The sequence below is a fragment of the Furipterus horrens genome, unplaced genomic scaffold (assembly GCF_987537825.1).
Source record: "Furipterus horrens unplaced genomic scaffold, mFurHor1.1.pri manual_scaffold_6, whole genome shotgun sequence".
NCBI classification, from domain to species: domain Eukaryota; kingdom Metazoa; phylum Chordata; class Mammalia; order Chiroptera; family Furipteridae; genus Furipterus; species Furipterus horrens.
Window position 1 is genome coordinate 89,478,154 of NW_028327176.1, and position 22,034 is coordinate 89,500,187.

At 44.2% G+C, this 22,034-nt stretch overlaps 1 protein-coding gene and 1 pseudogene across 1 annotated transcript; both read left to right on the forward strand.

Moving 5' to 3' along the window:
- Nucleotides 1–201: 201 nt before the first annotated feature.
- ARMC12 (armadillo repeat containing 12) lies at nucleotides 202–12,600 on the forward strand. Its single transcript, XM_090282289.1, has 6 exons — nucleotides 202–1,334; nucleotides 1,838–1,983; nucleotides 2,206–2,340; nucleotides 10,487–10,660; nucleotides 10,798–10,869; nucleotides 12,248–12,600. Exons 1-6 carry the CDS (start codon nucleotides 1,091–1,093, stop codon nucleotides 12,578–12,580), a joined length of 1,104 nt encoding a protein of 367 aa, XP_090138415.1. The 5' UTR covers nucleotides 202–1,090; the 3' UTR covers nucleotides 12,581–12,600.
- An 856-nt stretch (nucleotides 12,601–13,456) lies between these two features.
- On the forward strand, nucleotides 13,457–13,877 carry LOC150006904 (small ribosomal subunit protein eS12 pseudogene; annotated as a pseudogene).
- Nucleotides 13,878–22,034: the final 8,157 nt, after the last annotated feature.

The following is a 22,034-nucleotide window of genomic DNA, read 5'->3' on the forward strand; positions in this document are numbered from 1 at the left end:
GGGGACATGGAGTGAAGGAGGAGGAGAGAAGGGTCTGGTCTCACCTGTCCCATCCTAGTGGTGAAGATTAGGCCACCCAAGTTGGGCTCTCATCTTTCAGGGTAGTGGTGGCGGCATCTTCCAAGTCCAGAGGAGGCCTCAAGCCTCATCCTGCTCTGTGGTGGTGGCGGGGGTGGGGTGGGTGGGTATGATACTCACAAAGTTAGGTCCCCATGGTTTAAAGGCACAGATCTACCCAAATTTTAACTCTGTGGTTTCAGAATGGTAAATCTGGATCTCCTCAGGTTACAAATGCAGAAACTGAAACCCAGGCAAGGGCAGTCCCTTCCTCCTCTGGGGTCACACTGGTTAAATGGGCCTGGAGCCCCTGTATCCAGGTTCTGTCATTGTTCTGCCTTCAAGTCCTCAAAGTATGACAGAAGTCATGACTTGAGCACCAGTAAGTGCAGGATTGCGCTGGATGTGGGAGATGCAGACAGCTGCCCTTAAGAGCTTTTGTTCACACAGGTACATAATACTAGAGAACAAGCAGATGCTGGAAGATGATGGGTTTGCCTCAGGACTCTGCAGAACTTTATAAGTTGCGTCCCTCTTCTCAGGCTGGCCCTGCCTGCAGAAGCACCTGAGGTTCAGCAGTGCCTCTGTGGTGAAGAGATCAATGATAGGAGGGCCAGAGCAGTGAGGGAACTGGCAGTGGGCACATTCCAAACACCCCTCTAGGAAACTTCCAAAGGCCCAGCCCCGACATTGGGCCTCTGCTGCCCTCTAATGGCTTCCCAATGGGGCCCCACCAACCTTGATCCCCTAAAGAAAAGGGGATGTGAAGATCCTTCCTGCCCCAGCCTTTTTATTCCCATAGACTCCTGACCTTCATTTCCTACAGACTCTAAGTTAAACTTTCCTTCCAAGCACTTCTGGCTGTTCTGTTTCCCAACTACCCTCCCTCCCACCATTTCTCCCATTTCCTTTGTTGCCTGAGTTCCGATTCTGAAACTCTGGTTCCTGGCCCTGCCAGAGTTCTGGTTCCGGAAGGTCCCTGCCAGGCGCCTTGGGCCTGGCTCCCACCTGGGCGCAAGGCGGCGCTGAGGACATGGGCAAGAGTATCCAGCAGTGCCCGGGGCAACTGGACATCCGCAAAAGTGTAGTGGGCCTGGCCATGGGCGCCGGGGCCATCTACCTGCTCTACAAGGCCATCAGGGCTGGCATGAAGTGCCAGCCGCCCCTCTGCACCGCCTCGCCCATCTGCATCGCCCGTGAGTGTCTGGGCTCTGGGGAGAGGGCTCAGCCCCAAGAGCCACCTGCTCCTGAGGCCTCCTGTACGGGAGGGTCCAAAGGTGACTCTTCCAAGTTCCTCCTTCCTCTCTCCTCCATCTTCCTTAAACCCACCCTAGCTCAGTGCCTGAGCAGTGGATAGTGCCTCAGGGATCCTCAGGACTCAGCTGGCAGGCCTTTATACATATATTCTACGTTCACTCTGGCTTCCAGGATGCCACTGTGAGAACTGAAAAGGCACCCCTTCTGCAAGACATTTATTGCCATCTGATGGAATATCATTGCCATAAACTAATTATGATGCAATACAACATATTACTGCCAAGAAATTATTATAAATATTAAAACTATAATGTTTATTATATGAATGATACGGCATTAGATATGATGCCCTTGTGCAGTCCACAGCTTGTTCAGCTGTACGTGGTGGTCCTGCAGTAGCAAGAAAGCTCTTCCAAAAAAGGCAAGGCAGCTTTGTCCTCAGGCCCTCCTGCCCCTCTTCCCAACTCCATTCCTTCATCACTTCTGAGTCCACAGCCTGAACTGGGCTGGGTTGGCTCTCTAGGTCTGGCAATTGAACGAGAGCGGCATGGGCGGGACTCAGGTGAGCTCCGGAGGCTTCTCAACTCTTTGGAGTGCAAGCAGGATGAGTACGCCAAGAGCATGATCCTGCACAGTATCACACGCTGTGTGTACTTGCTGGAGGCTGAGGTGAGGGAAGGGAGGTAGGAGGTCCCTCCTAGTTGGCCTGGCCCCAGGGGCCTACAGCTGATCCCTGCCCCCTTGACTGGCCAGACTATGTCCTGGAACTTCTCTCTCTGGCTGATGTTGAGGGAAGTGGTTGTGCTGAGAGGCTGTGGTGACACGGGGGAGGGGAGGGCACGGGCCTAGGATGGGCACTTCTGCTTCTTCGTCTCTCCCCACACACCCTAGGCCTCTGCCTGCACTACTGATGACATCACATTGGTGGGCTCCATGCTGGATGGCAAGGACAACAGTGTCAAAATCCAAGCTCTGAACACGCTTAAAGCTTTCTCTGGCATCAGAAAATTTAGGCTCAAAATTCAGGTGAGCCCAGGGGCAAGAGGCACCTGCAGTCCATTGGTCTTTTCACGGGCATAGAATAAGTGGTCATGTTCTAGACGTTTGTTTGAGACTGAGTTTATAACCCAGAAATAGCTTTTTCCTTAGAAATAAGTGTGAAAATGGAGTCTCTCTGGACCCCAAACAGCAGAATGTCCTCTGAGGTTCTTTCTGGCACCAGCCATCTCTGACATCAACTGGGTGTCCTACAATTCAGTTCGATGCTGACACTACCTGGAGTTAGCACCTACTCCCCAGGTTAATGCCTTAGTCCCACTGCACTGCCTCCTCCACTTCACTTGCTAGTCACAAGTCCCAGCACTTCTGACTGACCAGCTGTATATTGGGAGGTTTCCATGTCCCCCTTTTCAGGTTTGGTAATTCACTAGAATGACTCTGAGAACTCAAGAAAACACGTTTACTGGTTTGTTGGTTTGTTATAAAAGATACAACTGAGGAGCAGCCAGCAGAAGAGATGCACAGGCAAAGTATGGGGGAGACAGATTCCATGCCCTCTCCTGGCATACCTCCCTCCTAACACCTCCAGGTGTTCAACTCAGATGTCTCTGAACCCTGTCATTTGGGAGTATGTATGGAGGTGTCATCATGTAGGCATGATTGATTAATCATTGGCTGTTGGAGATTGAACTCAATTTCTAGTCCCTCTTTTCTCCCCAAAAGACAGGGATGGGGCTAAAAGTCTCAACCCCCTAATTATGACTTGATCTTTCTGGTCACCGGCCTCCAGCCAGAAGCTATCTAGGGGCATGCCACAAGTCACCTCATTTGCATAAACCCAGGGGTGATGGAAAGGGACTCCTTGTGAATAACAACCTTCCAATCAGGAAATTGTGAGGATTTTAGGAGCTCTGTGCCTGGAACCAGGGACCAAGAGCAGATATGTTTTCATACTACATCCCCCATGCTGTGCTGGTGAGAGGTTGGGGGCTGGGCCCCTGATGCCTTTGTTACCAGAGAAACCCTGGTTCTTCTCATTGACGCAGTAAAGAATTACAGATCAGTGAGCCTGTAGCGTGCACGCAAAGTTTATTAGTGAATGAGAGAGCGAAAGCAAGGGTGGCCAAAGGCCGGGGTGACAAACTTGCCCTAGTGTGGGCCCAGAGGGCCAAGAGCGCCAAGAGGGTGAGTCCTTTGTTCTGAGGACTTACATAGTTGGCAGGTTGGGGGATGGAGTGAAGAAACTGCATATTGATGGACAGGCAAAGGTGGTGCTAGCTTTTCAGGACTGGGGTGTGAATACGCAAAGATATTAATGGATTTCTTCCTTTAGGCTTATGGGCCCTTTCCCGCCTTTCTGGCCTTGGAATGTAAGCACAGTTTCAAAAGCTTTCCTTCCCAGATAGTTGAAAGGACACAGAATTCCAAGGATTTTTCTCCCCTGGTGCTAACGTAGTGTTTCTTGTGACATTGGGACGCCTGGCAATATTACCAGACCAGGCCCAAGACCGCTGAGTTAGCGGGTGAGCTGTGTCTCCCTCTGCTACTCACTCTGCCGTAACACGTTCACCGCCCCCGCCCCCACTGCAGAGAAGATAGAGTCCGCCAGATGTCAGTTCCCCCAGCTTCCTACCAGCGGGCCCCCAGCCTTCCCTGTTTCCACACCCATCTTTTCCTGCTGGTGCCATGAAAACCAGGCTTTTTTCCTGCCTGCAGTCACTGTTAGTCCCTGTCTTGGGCACCATCCCATCCCTGAGGGCCTCTCTCCAGGTCAGCCTGTCTATCTGCTGCGGCCGCTCCTGCTCCCTGTGTTCAGCATGCTCCAGTCCCTCCCATCTTAAAAAGCACAGCTAAAACTTCTAACACATGGTCTGACTCTCCCAAATTGAAAATACGTGAAGTATTTAAAATTTAAAAACACTATAAGTATACAGTAGAAATAACCATAAAACAAAACACGCACAACCAGAACCCAGGCTGAGAACTAGAACATGACTAATAGCTTAGATGCCCTTCCCCAGCCCCAGCCTCCTCCCCGACAGAGGCAATCATTTCCCTGCATTTTGTTCATCATTTCCTTGATTTCTTTGTAGTTGAGCCATGTCTGCATGGATCGTCTTATATTGTAGCAGGGCAAGGCAGACAATAAATGAGAAGGTAAAATATGGTTTGGAATGTTTTTAAGCTTCATGTATCTGGAAGTATGAAGTTTGTGTTGTGTGGTTTGCCTTTTTCCCCTTGACATTGATTCATCCTTCCTGCTGTGGATAGTTCTGTTTCCTTCTTTTCCACTGCATTTTATTTCTCCATGTGCCCACAGGTAGACATCTGAGTGTGCATTTGTGCTGTGAACATTCTATATGCCTCTCTCTCTGGTGGACATGGGCACTTCCTCCAGAGTATGCGTGCTGGAGTGGAATGGCGGGGTGAGAGGGTATGCCCAGCTTTTCAAGACGAGTTGTTTCAATGTACACCCTCCACCGGCCCTGTATGAGTGTGCCTGTGTTATTATCTCCTTCCCAACCCTTGCTATTTTCACACCTTAATTTTTTTGGCATCAGACGTTTTTCTGGAGGCGGGGGGGGGGGGGTCTCTAGATCTTCACTTTCTTTCTGCCTCTCCATCCCTCAGCCCTCTCAGTTTCTCAAAGGCTGTGATTCTTGAGTTCATCAGTACTGCCTGGGGAGCTGGTTAAAAATGAAGATTTTGGGGTCTCATAACCAGAGTCCAGTTCAGGAGGGGAGCTGTGTTTGTTTCTCACAAGCCCGTGGGCATCACTGTTCCCCCTTTCCCCAGGGCCTGTATCCTGAAGACCTGAACCCTGTTTCTCCTCTCTCCTGGTGAAAGCTGCCTCCCCTGGCCTCAGTTTTCATCTAGATGAGCTCCCCTGCATCTCTGTCCGCAGCATGGGAGCTCCCCTGACCTCCAGACCTATGGCCAGCTGCTCCACTTAGACAGCCCTCTGACCCAACACATTCAAAATGGAGCTTGTCCCCATTCCCTAAGCTAGACCACCCTCTCCAGAGGGATCTGATCCCATCACCCCCCTGCTTGGTCTTCCTTGAGGCCCCCCACCTCCTTGCCCCAACGCCGGCCATTTACATTGTATCTTTCATGCTCTCCCACTCCCTGGCCTTTGTACCTGCTGTTCTCTCTGCCTGAAACCCCTTCCTAGACTTGCTAACTCCTACCTGTCCTTCAGATCTTAGCAGACAGCCAGGGATGGGGGCAGGGAGAGGCAAGGTTCTAGTGGGAACCACTAGATTCCCATTCCAAGAGTCTTGTCTCCCTTTTATGTGGCTCACAAAGATACAGCTTTTGAGGTTACCTGTCTTGGGTGATACCTCTTGGTCCAAACATCTTGCCTCTCAGAGGCCAAGATCCCTTTATCCATTTAACAAATGTGTACTGAGCACTTAATTTGCACCAAGGCACTGTGCTAGGCACTGGAGATATAGCAGTGAACAGAACAGTAAAGGTCCCTGTACCAGTGGAACTTCTATTCTAGCAGGGCAAGGCAAGGCAGGCAGTACACAAATAAGTAAACTATGACAAGTGCTATGGAGAAAAACATAATCAAGAAGGCGGGGATGAAGGTGGTGTTGCAGTTTCATTAGGACCTAGGGCTTGATGAAGAGTTTGTAGAAATAACACCAAAAAGCATGATCTATAAAAGAAATATATAAATTGAACTTTATAAAAATTAAAAACATTTGCTTTATGAAAGACCCTGTTGAGAGGATGCAAAAATAAGCTACAGACTGGGAGCAAACATTTGCAAATCACACATTTGACAAAGGACTCATACCTAGATTACGGGAAGAGCTTCCAAAACTCAATATTAAAAAGAATAATCCAATTAGAAAATGGGCAGAAGACATGGAGATATTTCACTGAAGAAGATACATAGATTGCAAATAAGTACATGAAAATACAACAGTAAATGCTGGCAAAGATGTTGAGAAACTGGACTTCTCATACATTGCTGATGGGAATATAAAAGTTTGGAAGTTTCTTTAAAAAATTAACTATACAAAAAAATGTCTAACTATACATTTACCATACAAACCAGCATTTGCACTCCTGGGCATTTATCCTAAAGAAATGAAAACTTGAATTTGCACAAAAACCTTGATATAATTGTTTATAGAAGCTTCATTTGTAATCGTCAAAAATGAAACAACCAAAATGTGTCTCAGTAGATAAACAGGCAAACAGGTGGTCCATACCATGGAACACTACTCAGTAATAGAAAGGAGTGAACTTTTGATGCATTCAATAAGTTGAATGGATTTCAGGAGCATTATACTGAGTGAAAAAAATCTCAGATGGTCACAAAGTGTGATACCATTTCTGTAACATTCTCCAAATGTCAAAATTATAAGATGACGAACAGATTAGTGGTTGCCAGTGGTGAGGACTGATTTGGTGGGGAGGGGTGTGACTATAGGGGGTCCCACAAGGGAAATCTTTGTGGTGATGGGACAATTCTGGTGGAATAATCTTGATTACAGTGGTGGTTACATGAACCTACACGTGTGATAAAACAACATAGAATTATACGCCCACATTGTACCTAAACCAGTTTCCTAGTGTTGATATTGTACTATATGGGAGATGTGACCGTTGAGGAAAACTGGGTGAAAAGTATGTGGGCCCTCTCTGTATTATTTTTGCAACTCCCTGTGAATTCATAGTTATTTGAAAATAAGAAATTTAAAAATAAAGTATTATACATGTGACAGTGCTATGGAGGAAAAAAGATGGGGGATAGGAAAGACTGAGATGGGATTGGCGGGGAGTGGGGGTGGTAGCAGCAGGGAGATAGGAGGCTATTGCAGAAATCAGATGAGAGAACAGTGACTTGGAACAGGGTGGTATAAGGTGGGTGGTGAGAAGTGGCTTAATTGTTGATATTTAAATTTTATTTTATTTTTTAACATATTTTATTGATTATGCTGTAACAGTTGTCCCAATTTTTCTCCCTTTGCTCCCCTCCACCCAGCCCCGCCCACTCCCTCAGGCAATTCCCACACAGTTGTCCATGTCCATGGGTCATGCATATATTTTCTTTGGCAACTCTATTCTCTATGCCGTACTTAACATCCCCATGACTATTCTGTAACTACCTATCTGTACTTCTTAATCCCTTCACCTTTATTGCCCATTTCTCTGACTGCCATCCCATCTGACAGCCATCATAACTTGCTCTATATCTATGATTCTGTTTTTGTTCTGCTTGTTAGCTTATTTTGTATTTTAGATTCAATTGTTGATAGATATGTACTTATTGCCATTTTATTATTGTTATTTTTGATGATCTTTTTCTTAAATAAATTCCTTTAACATTTCATATAATAATGGTTTGGTGATGATGAACTCCGTTAGGTTTTTCTTGTCTGGGAAGCTTTTTATCTGCCCTTCGATTCAAAATGATAGCTTTGCTGGGTAGAGTAATCTTGTTTGTATGTCCTTGCTTTTCATCGCTTTGAATATTCCTTGCCAATCCCTTCTAGCTTGAAAAGTTTCTCTTGAAAAATCAGCTGACAGTCTAATGGGAATGCCCTTGTAGGTAACTAACGGCTTTTCTCTTACTGCCTTTAAGATTCTCTCTTTGTCTTTTTGACCTTTGGCATTTTAATTATGATGTGTCTTAGTGTGGGCTTCTTTGGCTTCATATTGTTTGGGACTCTGTACTTCCTGGACTTCTGTGTCTATTTCCTTTACTAAGTTAGAGAGTTTTCTGTCATTATTTTTTCAAATAGGTTTTCAATTTTTTGCCCTCTGTCTTCTTCTGGCACCCCCATTATGCGAATGTTGGTATGTTGAAGTTGTCCCAGAGGTTCCTTACACTATCCTCATTTTGGGGGGTTCTTTTTTCTTCTTGCTGTTATGATTGGGTGTTTTTTGCTATCTTATATTCCAAGTTGCTGATTTGATGCTCAACTTCATCCACTCTACTGTTGATTCCCTGTAAACTGTTCTTCATTTCAGTTACTGTAGCCTTCATTTTGACTGGTTCTTTTTAATGGTTTCCATGTCCTTTTTTATGCTGTTGAAGTTCTCTCTGAGTTCATCTGCTCTTCCCGTAAGTTCCTTGAGTATCCTTATAACCAGTGTTTTGAACTTTGCAACTGGTAGCTTGCTTGTCTCCATTTTGTTTAGTTCTTTTTCTGGAGTTGTGACCTGTTTTCTCATTTGGGCCATGTTTCTTTGTCTCCTCATTTTGGTAGCTTCCCTGTGTTTGTTTCTATGTATTAGGTAGAGATGCTATGTTTTCCAGGCTTGGTAGGATGGCCTAATATAGTAGGTATCCTGTAGGGTCCAGTGGCACAGTCCCACTATCACCCAAGCTGGGTACTTGAGGTGCACCCCCCGAGTGGTCTGTGTACCCCCTACTCTTGTAGTTGAGTTCTGATTGGCAGGTCAATGGAATGGATTTATCCAGGCTGATCAGCTGCAGGGAGTGGCTGTGACCACTGACCACTAACCTCCGACCACTATGGAGGACCAGCTGTGAAAGGGCCCACTCCACAGAGCGGGACTTGCTTTAGCTGGGTTCTGGTGCCCACTGAGTTTGCCCCTTGAGTGTGTTGCTTGTGTAGGTGGTTGGGTGGTGCTCCAATGTGGTCTGTAGCTGTCCACTGGGTGTGCAGGCTCTGGAGCTTCCCAGGAGGTACAGGCCAACATCAGTCACTGCCTGTGTTCTGTCCAAGGCTACCTGACATAAGCTACAGAATAATCTGAACACGGGCCAGCTACTTCTAGTGCCAGGCCTGGGGACACTTAGCAAGAGGTATGGAGCCTGCTGAGGCCAAATGCTGCTAGTTTGAGAGGATTTAGAAAAATCTGAAGCATGAGTCAAGAGAAGTCATTTGTAGGGAAAAGGACTGGAAACAGCTTGGGTGGGCCCAAGAGTGGGATAGGATGGAGCCTCAAAGTATCACCAGGGTGTGGCAAACAGTGTGAGCCACATTGATAGAGTTTCAGATATTGTGCCCACCTGCCAGCAAAGTGGCTCAGTGTAGGGGCAGGCTCAGAAAAGGAACAGCAGCCTCTACCAGAAGTTCTGTCTGGGAGAAAGCTGTCTCCCAGCTCTATCTCTGATGCCAGACACTACAGTTCCTCCCCATATGCCTCTGGTGCCTTTCAAGCTGCTTTCCTGATGTTGGAGCTCAGAGGTAGTGAGTCTGAGTAGGTTCATGTGTAGGACCTTTAAGAGGAACTGCCAACCTCAATCCCCACTGACTTTTACAGCCAGAAGTTATGGAGACTTATGTTCTTGGCACTGGAACCCTGGGCTGGGGGCCTACTGTGGGGCTGGGACCCCTCACTCCCGAGATATTCCTCCCAACTTTTATCCACCACACTTGGGTGTGGGACCAGACCATGCCATACTTCTGCCCCTCCTACCAGTCTCAATGTGGTTTCTTCTTTAATTTTATAGTTGTAGAACTTCCATTCAGCTTGATTTCTGGGGGTTTTAAATGATGGTTGTTCTGTAGTTTAGTTGAAATTTTGATGTGGTTGTGTGAGGAGGCAAGACATGTTTACCTAGGCTTCCATCTTAGCTTTTTCCTGTTGATAAATTTTGAAGGTAAAGCCAACAGGATTTTTAGAAGGATTGGAAAATGCTATGAGAAAGAAAGTAGTCACGGAGGACCACAGATTTTTGGCCAAATTTTTGGAAGGAAGGCATAATGGAGAGCTGAGACAGGGAAGGTGGTGGAAGTAGTAGGTTTGGGGTTGGCAGTGTGTTAACTCTGAGAGGTCTATTCAACATCTGGGAAAGAGGTGGAATTGGCACCTGAGTATATGACAAGTTCAAGGAGAGGTCTAGAACAAACTTGAAAGGCATCATCATATGGAGAGTACTTGACACTCAGTCTGGATGGCATCCCTAGGGGAGTGAGGAAGACAGAGAAGAGGGGTTGGGCAGAAGAACTAGGAAAGAAGTCTGCGAAAGAGAAGTCAAGTGAAGAAAAAATGTCAAAAATATGGGAATGGTCACGTAGGTAAAAATAATGTTGGGCAATGAAGTTAGAGGGAATTGTCTATTGATTTCGACTCAGGCATCATGTGAGGGGTCAGGGAAGTGTGAAGGCAGAGGCTGGGGTCGTGTTGTTGGAGATCATCATATAAAAGCAGACTCTTCTTTTCCCTCCACCCCCAGGAACACTCCATCAAGGTCCTGGAACTGATATCCACCATCTGGGACTCAGACCTGCATGTTGCAGGCCTCAGACTCCTCAACAACCTTCTATTGCCTGACTTTGTGCACCCACAGCTGCGACGGGTGATGCCCGCCTTGATGGAGATTCTTCAGTCGGACTATATCCTGGCACAGGTGCCTCAGGACCATGGCCCAGGCCTGCCCTCCTGACCAGCCCTGGCACAGCACCTAGAGGGAGGAGAGATGTGCATCTTCTCTGCTCAGGCCCAGACTCACCTGCCTTCTCATGCTTTACTATTTCTTTTATTTAGGTACAAGCCGTACGACTGCTGAGCTACCTGGCACAGAAAAATGACCTTCTCTATGATATTCTCAACTGCCAGGTGAGGAGGGAAGTGATGTGGGGCTGATGGATGCCAACTCAGATACCGGGGAAGGAAGAATTGTGGATTCTCCAGGCAGACTTAGCCCTGAGAAGACAGTCTTGTTCCTCTTCCTGCCTCGGCACTAGATACATTGAAAATCACTCTCTTTTGTTATCCCAGTAGAATCAGAATCGGTTTTGTTGGGAGGGGAATCTTCTTTGAGGGGCTTTCTAAACTCTGAGAATCAGGAACACAGGTGACAAAACAAAAGCTGATGTAGTTATTTTAATAGTAGGGAAAAGTTACTTATAACAAAAATCATTATTAGGAATAGATAAGGTCACTACATAATAATTAATGTTTCAGAAGGATAAATCAACTCTAAATTTATATGAACCTAATAATATAATCTCAAAATATAGATGACAAAACTTGGTAGAATTACAAGGAAAATATATTTCTCTTTTTTTAGTTTTATTGAAGTATAATTGACAGATAAAATTGTAAGATATTTAAAGTATACATTGTGGTGATTTGATATATGTATACATTGTGAAGGATTCCCACCATCTAGTCAATCACCACACACATCGCCTCATGTCTTTTTTTCGGGGCGGGGGATGGTGGGTGGGCAGTGAGAACACTTAAGTTCTAATCTCTTAGCAAATTTAAATTATATAATACAGTGTTATCCACTCCAGTCACCATGTTTTACATTAACTACATCTCCCACCCGCAGTCCCTGACAACCATTTTTCTCTGTTTCCATGAGTTTGACCTTCTTTCTTTTAAATTCCACATAAAAATAAAAATCACACCATGTAGTATCTGTCTTTCTCTGTCTGGCTTATCTCACTTAACATAATATCCTCAAGGTCCACCCATGTTGTTACAAATGGTGGGATTCCTTTCTTTCTTACAGTTGAATAATTATAAAGAAAACTTGACACAGCCACTACCACAGTGGAAGATCTGGAGGATTTTAACTACTCTTTCAGCAATTAATAGATAAAAACCTAAAACTAGTTAAAGGTATACTTATTGGGAATAATACAAATAAGCTTGAGCCATTAGACACACCCAGAACATTCTATAATTGGTAAATGCACATTTCCCTCAAACACACAAAATATTTATAAAAATTAGCCACACATTAAACTTTAAAGTTTGTCATAACTTATTTCCCAGAATCAATATTATTACCAAATTACTCATGTTTTATGACCACAATGTAATTATGTTAGAGAATAAAAATGAAAGGAAAACTAAAAAAAATCCCATACAGTTGAATCTGAAACTTCAGTATATTGGGGAGCTGAGGCAGTAGGAAGATGAAAGAAGAACTTTAGGACTTGCCTTGGATTTCATTCTCATCCTCACTCCATCCCCATCACAGGTGCACTCCAACTTCCTGAACCTGTTCCAGGCCACACAACCAGGGAGTCTACTGTTCGAAGTACTGGTGTTTGTGGAGCGGCTGAGTGAGGGTCGGAATACACCACACTACTGTGCTGTGAAATGGCATTACAATGAGCAGTCTCTGCACGAAGCTCTTTTTGGGGACAAATCACGACTGGCAGACCGGCTGCTTGCCCTGGTCATCCACCCAGAGGAAGAGGTTCAGATCCAGGCCTGCAAGGTCATAGTCAGCCTGCAGTGCCCCCAGGACGTGCGCCTGCAGCCCTCCTTCTGCCAGCCCAGTCATTCCTACTTTAATAATGGGGAATAAAATTAAGGAGAGCAAATAAATGAGTGTAGAATAGAAGCTTGAAGGGCAGTATCTGTCCAGGGCCTCCCAGGGCTGGGGAGAGATTTCATCCAGTACAACCCCTGGCCTAGAGCATGGCAAAACATGGACACACCTCCCCAAACATACGCCCACTTCCCTGTTTAGGGGACAGACTTCCTTCTTCTCTTGCTGCCTTTCAAGTTGCAATGCGAAGCCAACCCTTTCAGGCAGTTTCAGGGAGAAGGCAAGTTTGGGGACTGAGGCCAAAGATAATCAACAAAAGATAGTATAACATTGGATTATTCAGGGTGGGCTAGGCTATGCCTCAGTAGCAAATGACCTGAATTTTAGCAGTTTAAAAATGATCAAGATTGTTTCTTATTCACACTATGTGTCAATCGGGTATGTGTGGGGGTAGAGGAAGGACAGGCACCTGTCGCACATCATTTTCTCTTAGGGACCCAGGCTGAGGGTGGCTCTTCATTGTGTTTCTGCAACTCCTAGAGAAGGCAAAGGGAATGTGACAGTAGTCACTGGCTCTTAAAAGTTCCATCAGAAATGACGCTCACCACTTCTCACATTTTACTGGCCAAGGGAATAGGGGAGATTAATCTTACCATGTGTCCAAAGGACAGCTGAAAATATTTGATGACAGCATTAATGACAGAGAACTGTAGGTATATTGGGGAAGACTGAGTTCCGGAATCAGACTCTCAGGTTCAAATCCCAGCTCTGTCACTAGTTGTGTGACCTTGGGCAAGCCATTCACCCTATTGGAGCCTCAGGCTCCTCATCTATAAAAATGAATATAGTCTCTTTCCTCTGCCACTGTGGAATTGCACAGAGGCAGAGGCTTGGGTGCATTCAAGATTCTTCTCCAACCATAACCCACCGCCATGGCCCAGAAAGGCATTGCTGCTGGAGGTGTAATGCACATTAATGCTGCTTTACAAGAGCAGTGTTAACTGAAGACTGCCTCCTCCATGACGGCATAGTACGTGGACTTCACGAAGCTGCCAAAACCTTAGACAAGTGCCAGGCCCACCTTTGTGTGTTTGCATCCAACCGTGATGAGCCTAAGTATATCAAGTTGGTGGAGGCCCTTTGTGCTGAACACTAAATCCACCTAATTCAGATTGATGACAATAAGAAACCAAGGGATGGGTAGGCCTCTGTAAAATCAGCAGAGTGGGAAAGAACCCATAAAGTGGCTGGCTGCGCTGTGTGGTGGTGAAGGACTATGGCCAAGTCTCATGCCAAGGATGTCATTGAGGAGTATTTTAAATGGAAGGAATGAACAAACTTGGCTTTTGTTTTAAATATATATATACATATATATGTGTGTGTGTGTGTGTGTATGTATATATATGTGTATATATATGTGTGTGTATATATATGTATATATATGTGTATATATATATATAGTGATAGTTATTATCTCTTGAGTCTCTCGAGAGGATTCTATGGAGATTATGTGAATTAAGGAACCTAAGTCACAATGTTCTGCCTGAAGAGGGTATACATCAAAGATTGGCTCTGAGGAGCTAAAGACTCATCATTGAGAGAATGAAAGATGAACAGTGAAGAGGTCCTTGGAGGGCACTGAGTCCGATGTTTCTCCTGTCTCTTTGGGTTACGGGTGCTAGGGACTTCCAGAGCCCTCTATGAAGCACCTTGAAATGCCACTGGAACCACAGTGATTGTGTAATATAAAACCATACCATGAAGTCTCCAAAAACAAGAAACTGTCAAACCAATATGGTCACCCATTCTCAGGTTTTCCCATTCACTGCATTTCCCACTGTTCATTCATTGTGTTATCTGTGATCCCTTGCTGGCAAACAAACGAACAGTACTGGTTTCTAATGGCTTAAGAAAACATTATGGGAGAAAACCCTAAAATTGGAGCTATTTGTAGTCTGCTACTACTTGATTTAAGAGGCAGAACATATTGACCCAATTATAGAACCCCAGTGTTCTTCCGACTCAGAATTTGAAAACAACCGTGTAGTCCAAAGCCAAGCCTGGCATTTTGCTGAAAGGAAAACAAGCCCAAACAGGAAAAGTGACTTCCTCAAGGTCACATGACTCAGGCAGAAATAGGATTAGAACCATTTAGTCTTGGGCTTTTTGTTTTCATATTCCTTGGCCTTAGCCCCATGGAGTGGACCATGCATTCCAAACCAGAGTCTATGGCAGCTGGGAAATACCTCAATGCTTCTGGCTTTTCGGGGCAAATTTAGGACGAACTTCTTGAGATTATTTGTCCCTGACCCAGGGCCTCATCACTTGGGTGGGTGGGGATGTGGTGGGTGGAGGGTTATTGATGAGGATGGGCTGATCAGAGAGAGCCAGTTCCTACTAAGGGTCGGTCCTCATCACCATCTCCCAAAGACTGATTGTCACGTCTGCATGGGCAGTCACTATCAGATCTGCATCATCAGTCCTTATCTCATTCCTGAGTTTAGGCCTAAGGCTGCTCCCTCCTGATACTTGGGTACACTGCTGTCACCCCAATGAAACTGACAAAAGCCGAAAACACCCTGCCTACTCTTCATCTCCCTGCGTCATCAGCTTTGTACTGGACACCTTCAACTGCTCCTCCCCACCACATCCAACTGGTCATTCTGAATATTTCACATCTACCCAGTTCTATAATTTCCACATCAGTACTTTTGGATAGTCACTTTCCTACTTCTGGTCTCCATCATCTCCAGCCCTATACACTCCAGAATACTCTTAAAATCCCACATTGCATCGTCTTGAAAAACCCTGAGGGGTTCCCAATGCCATAGTGAACTATTTCTCAGCCCCAAAGCTAAGTCACATGACTAGACAAGTATAAATGTACTTATAGTTTTGTTCTCAGAGATATGGTCACTGGATCCCTTTTATCATGGTAGTCACAAATGAATAAGCTTGCATTTAAGGCCCTCCACAGCCTGGTCATCTTGCCTGCTACTAGCCTAGCATGTCAAGTCCATCTCCAACCAAACTAGAGTGAACTAGTCTTGCCTCTGAGTTTTTGATACAAACTTTTCCCTGGCAACAATGCCCTTCTCTCTCGTTTGCACTGGGCTGGTCCTGTAACCAAGCTCAGGTCTGGCTGCCTGCCACTATGAAAGCCAATACTCAAGAGGCAGGTGCTGCTGTAAAGGAAAGTGGTTTATTTGCAGATGCTGGCCACCTGGAAGATGGGGGATTCATGCCACAAAACCCATCTCCAACTCTCAGGGGAGGCAGAGATTTTTATAAGGAGAGAAAGGGGAACAGAACAAAGAGATCAAGGAAGGAGGTTGAAAAGTTGTCTACGTGCAGACAAGCACAGTCGATTCCAATAAGGCAAGTGATGGTTTGGTGTGCATCATGCTGGCTTCACGTCATCCTGGCTCCATGGTTGAAGGTCAGCAAATCTCCCAGAGCTGGAATGATTGAAGGTTGGAGTCTGTATCTTTTGAAGTTAGTTCCTAGGATTCTTATACAAACATGCTGTGTATCTACAAGGTACATATTAGTCAGAGTCAGCACTTACAGAACAATGTCCAAAGAATGGTGGGGTGGGTTATAATTTCCCACCATTACAATTTCCCACTGTTACAGTCCTAAGTGCTCTACTGCAGCCTAAAGCTTTCTTCAGTTATGCCAGCCTTTACTGCTTCCTGTGGCACTTCTCATGTAAATCTTTCATATGGCATTTGGCAAATTAAAGCTTGGATCTTATCAGATGTATTCTTTTTGCAGTGCGTCATATCTGACTGCTTAAAAGCCTTGCAGGCAGAACCTGTTCTGGGTAGGCATGTGATAACGATTGGCTGATGGTAATGACAGGAGAGTTGGCTGTGGGCAATGAGACGGGGAAGGATGTAATGGCTCTTTGTTTCTGTGTAACAAATTGTAACAAAACTTAGTATATCAAGCCCAGACAAGAAAAAGCTGAAGCAGTTCATCGCCACCAAACCAGTTTTACAAGAAATGTTAAAGAGACTTCTTTAAGAAGAATTTAAAACTATGAATAAGAAAATATTACAAAAACACAGGAGGCAGTCAAATTGAGGAGACAAAGAAGTATGGCCCAAAAGAGGGAACAGATCAAGGTTTCAGTGGGAGAACTAAGCAATGAGGAGATAGCCAACCTAACAAATTAGTTCAAAACACTGGTGATAATGATGCTCAAAGACTTGACAGACAAGATTAAGTACAACAAGCACATAAGGGAAGAAATGAAGACTAAGCTAAGTAAAACAAAGGGAAATCTACACAAAACCAATGGTGAAGGGAAGGAAACTGGGGTTCAAATCAATGATTTGGAACATAAGGAAGAAATAAACAGTCAACCAGTATAGAATGAAGAAAGAAGAATTGGAAAAAATGGGGAGAGCCTTAGGAACATCTGGGACAGCTTTAAATGTTACAACATCTGAATCATAGGCATGCCAGAAGGTGAAGAGGAAGGCCAAAATATTGAAAACTTATGTGAAAAAATAATGAAGGAAAACTTTCCTAATTTGGCCAAGGAAATAGACATACAAATCCAGGAAGCACAGAGAGTCCCAAACAAGCTAGACCCAAAGAGGACCACACCAAGACACATCATCATTAAAATACCAAAGGTTAAAGATAAAGAGAGAATCTTAAAAGCAGCAAGACAAAAGAAGAGCATTACCTACAAAGGAGTCCCTATAAGACTATCAGCTGATTTCTCAAAAGGAACTTTCCAGGCAAGAAGGGACTGGCAATAATTATTAAAAGTGATGGAAAGCAAGAACCTGCAACCAAGATTACTCTATCCAGCAAAGCTATCATTTAGAATGGAAGGGCAGATGAAGTGCTTCCCAGACAAGGTAAAGCTAAAGGAGTTCATCATCACCAAGCCATTATTATATGAAATGTTAAAGGGACTTACTTAAGAAAAAGAAGATCCAAACTATGAACATTAAAATGACAACAAACTCACAACTATCAACAACTGAATCTAAAAAACAAAAACAAAAACAAACTAAGAAAACAACAAGAATAGGAACAGAATCACAGGTATGGGGATCATTTGGAGGGTTATCCACAAGGAGGGGGAAGGGGAGAATGTGGGAAATGGTGCAAGGATTAAGAAACATAATTGGTTGGTACAAAATAGGCAGGGTGGTGTTAAGAATATATAGGAAAAGGAGAAGCCAAAGAACATACAGGCATGACCCATGGACATGAACTAAGGGGAGGAGGACTGCTGGAGGGAACGGGGTACTGGGCAGAGGGGAGCAAAGGGGAAAAAATTGGGACAACTATAACAGCATAATGGATAAAATATAATTTAAAGAAAAGAACTTATACAACTCAACACCAGGAAGACAAACAATCCAATTCAAAAGTAGGCAAAGGACATGAACAGACATGTCTCCAAAGAGGACATATAGAGGGTTCATAGACATATGAAAAAATGCTCAACATCACTAACCACCAGAGAGATGCAAATTAAAACCACAATGAGATATCCCCTCACACTTACCAGAATGGTTACTATAAATAAGTCAACAAAGACTAGTGCCGATGAGCATGTGGAGAAAAGGGAGCCCCAGTGACCTGTTGTTGAGAATGCAGACTGTGCAGCCAGTGTGGAAAACAGTATAGAACTTATTCAAAAAACATGAAAATAAAACTGTCTTTTGAGCCAGAGTTCCCACTTCTGAGAATATATTCTAAGAATACCAAAACATCAATCTGAAAGAATATATGCACCCTATGTTTATAAAAACATTAATATAGATAAGATCTAGAAAGAGCCCAAGTATCCATCGGTAGCTAAAGGGATAAAAATGTTATGCTACATTTAAGCAATGAAATAATATGCAGCCATAAAAAGAAGGAAATCTTACCTTTTGTGACAGCATGGATGGACCTGGAGATTATCATGCTAAGTGAAATAAGCCATTCAGAGAAAAAAGATTCCCATTTGATCTCACTTATATGTGAAATCTAATGAATAAAATAAGCTGATGAATGAAATAGAAACAAAGGCATCAATACATGGAACAGACTGATAGCTATCTGGGGCCAGGGAGATTGGATTTTTAAAAAAAGGTTAATGATTTACCAAAGGACGTATATGCATAACTTATAGACACAGACAACAACAGTGTGGTCATGGCCAGAGAAAGAAGTGGGGGCTGGGCAGAGGTGGACAAAGAAGGGGAAATTGAGGATATCTGTAACAGAGTCAACAATAAATATAAATAATAAAATGTAAACAATAAAAAATAACAAAGAAAAATTCTCATTGACAAAGGCAAATATGATAAAAAGCAGTGGATCAACCAACACTAAAGCTAGTACAAAGGTTAAGAGGCAAATGTAGGAAGATTATGTGTGATTACAACAGTAAATTAAGGGATACACACAAATACACACAAAAGAAGTAGAAAGTAATGACAAAAACATAAATGTGGAGGGGGTGAGTAAAAATGGTAATGATTTTAGAATGTGTTTGATGTTAAGTGACTTCGATTACATGGTAGCCAAAAATCTACAAGAAATATGCAAGAAATAAAGAGAAAGGAATCCAAACACAAGACTACAAAAGGTACAAGAGAGCAGCAGAATAAGAAAAGTACAGAGAACTACAAATCAAACAGAAGAGAATTAATAAAATGGTAGTAACTACATAATCATCAATAACTACTTTAATTATTAATGGGTTAAATGTTCCAGTCAAAAGACAGATGGGTAAAAAGGATGTGGTACATATATTCAAAGGAATATTACTTAGTCATAAGAGTGAAATCTTACCATTTGTGACAACATGAATGAACCTAGCTCAGACAGAGCTAGAAAAATACCATATGCTTTCATTTATATGAGGAATCTGAAAAACAAAATAAATGAACAAACAAAACAGAAACAAACTCATAGATTCAGAAAACAAACTTACAGTTGCTAGGTGGGAGGTGGTTGAGGGGCTGGGCGAAAAGGGGGAAGGGACTAAGAAGTACAAATTGGTTGTTACAAAATAGTCACAAGGATGTAAAGTACAGCATAGGGAATATTGTCAATAATGTTATAAAGATATATATATATATATATGAGAAAAAGTATATGGGTACAAGTTTTATTGGAGGGCTCACTTTGGAAGTTATATAAATGTCTAACCACTATGCTATAAAACTAGAACTAATATAATATTAAATATCAACTGTAATTGAAAATTTTGTTTTTAATTTAGAATTATATTGATCTGGGCCCAATTAAGAGAAAGATATCACACAGTAATTTGAACAGGGAAATTCTACAACAGGGGGTCGGAGTAGCAAAGACCTGGTTGGCAAGAAGTACATGAATAACAGACACGGTAGCAGGCTCTGCCTCCAGGGCTGAGGGTGGGGTACCCAGAGACGAGACATCACCCCATCCTGCCAAGGCTGAAATCCAGACCTCACTGAGGAGAACACAGCATGTGTCTCACCAGATGGCAGAAAAGGCACCGGGGAGTCATGCAAGTGGAACTTGATGGAAATCTGCCCCCTAGGATGCCAAGGAAAGCCATATGTGGGGAGGTGTCATAACAAAGGCACTCCACTACAAGACTGTGGGAGCAAGGAAGCGGCCACTAGCTGCGGGTTGCTGCCTCCATGGACTGCCAGAGCCTGGTGCTGAAGACCCTGAGTGCTGCAGGAGTCTCATGCTGTAGAAGCCATGTGTACAGCATGTACTGGGGGCTGGAGAAACTACAAAAGCTGCAGGTGGTGAAGGCACTTTGCTTCTACTATGCCCTTGAGGGCAGTGCCAGGACAAGCAGCTAGCCACAGGGAGCTGCTGGCCACTCCGGGAACTGGGCACTGGCAAAGCTGTTTGTCCTGCTGGAGCCTGCCAATCAAGCACACTAGAACCATGAAGCAAATTCCTTTTCCTTTTGCAATATTCCTCCAGTTCCCTCCCTCTTAGCAATTTAAAACACCAATAAGCATTTATCTTTCACAGGAATTCAGGAGAATCTTGGCAGGGTGGTTCTGATTCAGTCCAGCTGTGGCTACAATCAAGTCTTTGGCCAGGGCTGCATCATCTGAAGGCTTGACTGGGGCTGGAGGGGCCATTTCCAAGATGACTCACTTCCATGGCTGGCAAGTTGGTACTGGCTGTTGGCAGGAGGCCTCAGTTTCTCTATATATGGGCATCTCCACAAGGATGTTTGACAGTCCTCATGACTTAGCAGGTGGCTTCTCCTAGAGTGAATCATCCAAGAGAGATCAGGGCAAAAGCTGCAAGGCCTTTTCTGACCTAACTTCAGAAATCATATATTATCACTCTACCACATCCTATTCATTAGAAGTGATTGTCCGGAGACAAGTGGAGAGAGAAGGAAGAGTTTCCAGGGTGGGAAACCAGTTGAACTTCACCAAAAGGGAAACCAATCAGTTTCCCTCTGATAGGATTCTGGTAGGGGCTGGGGTGCTGGTAGATGACATTTGGCTATCCAGACTGCCAATACTCCTGTGACTGGTTTCCCAAAGAAGACATGTGAGAATCAGACACAACAAGCCCCACTATATGCTTCCAGCAGAACCCCAAACCACATGCACACACATGTGCATGCGCGTGCGCACACACACACACACACACACACACACACACACACACATGGTGTAGACTGCTAAGCCATGACCCATACCTGATTTTTGTCTGGGCACATGGCAGCCTAGAACAGAGACTACATTACTCAGCTTTTCTTGCAGCTGGGAATGGCTGTGTAACTATGACTAGCCAATGAAATGGAAGAATCCGTAAAGGGAGGGGTCAGGCCCTTTCTTCCCCATCCTCCATTCCAGTGCCTGAAATACAAACAGGTTGGTAAGCAATCTTGGACCATGCTTATGAAGACAATACCTATAAACGCCAGAGCAACAAAATTAAAGTAGCCTGGACCGCTGAGGCTGTGGAGCTGCCATATAGCCCTGGACTGTGCATGCTTAGAATGTTACATGAAAGAGAAACAAGCTATCTTACATCAAACCATTTATGATGTGGTTTCTTTTACTGCAGCCATATCTATTTGTAGATATTACAGCCTTGTCTTGGTAAATGAGGTTCCACTATTAGTGATTAGTTTGTTTTATAATTTATCAGACAAATAGTATTTATTGAGCTTTGAGTGCTCTTGTTATATCCTCTTAAATAGTAGCTGGCAGGTAAGCACAGAGCTGGGGACCAGGAAGAGTAGGTATCATTAAGTGTTTGTTGAATGAATGGATGAACAGATGGGCAAATGGAGATGGCCAAGATGTCTACAGTGAGTCAGGCAGTCAAAACAGATGGTCTCACCCTGACTAGTGTGGCTCAGTTGGTTGGGTGTTGTTCTGCAAAGTGACAGGTTGCCAGTTTGATTCCCAGTCGTGGCACATGCCTAGGTTGTGAGTTTGGTCCCCAGAGTGTGTACAAGAAGCAACTGATCAACGTTTCTCTCCCTCTCTTT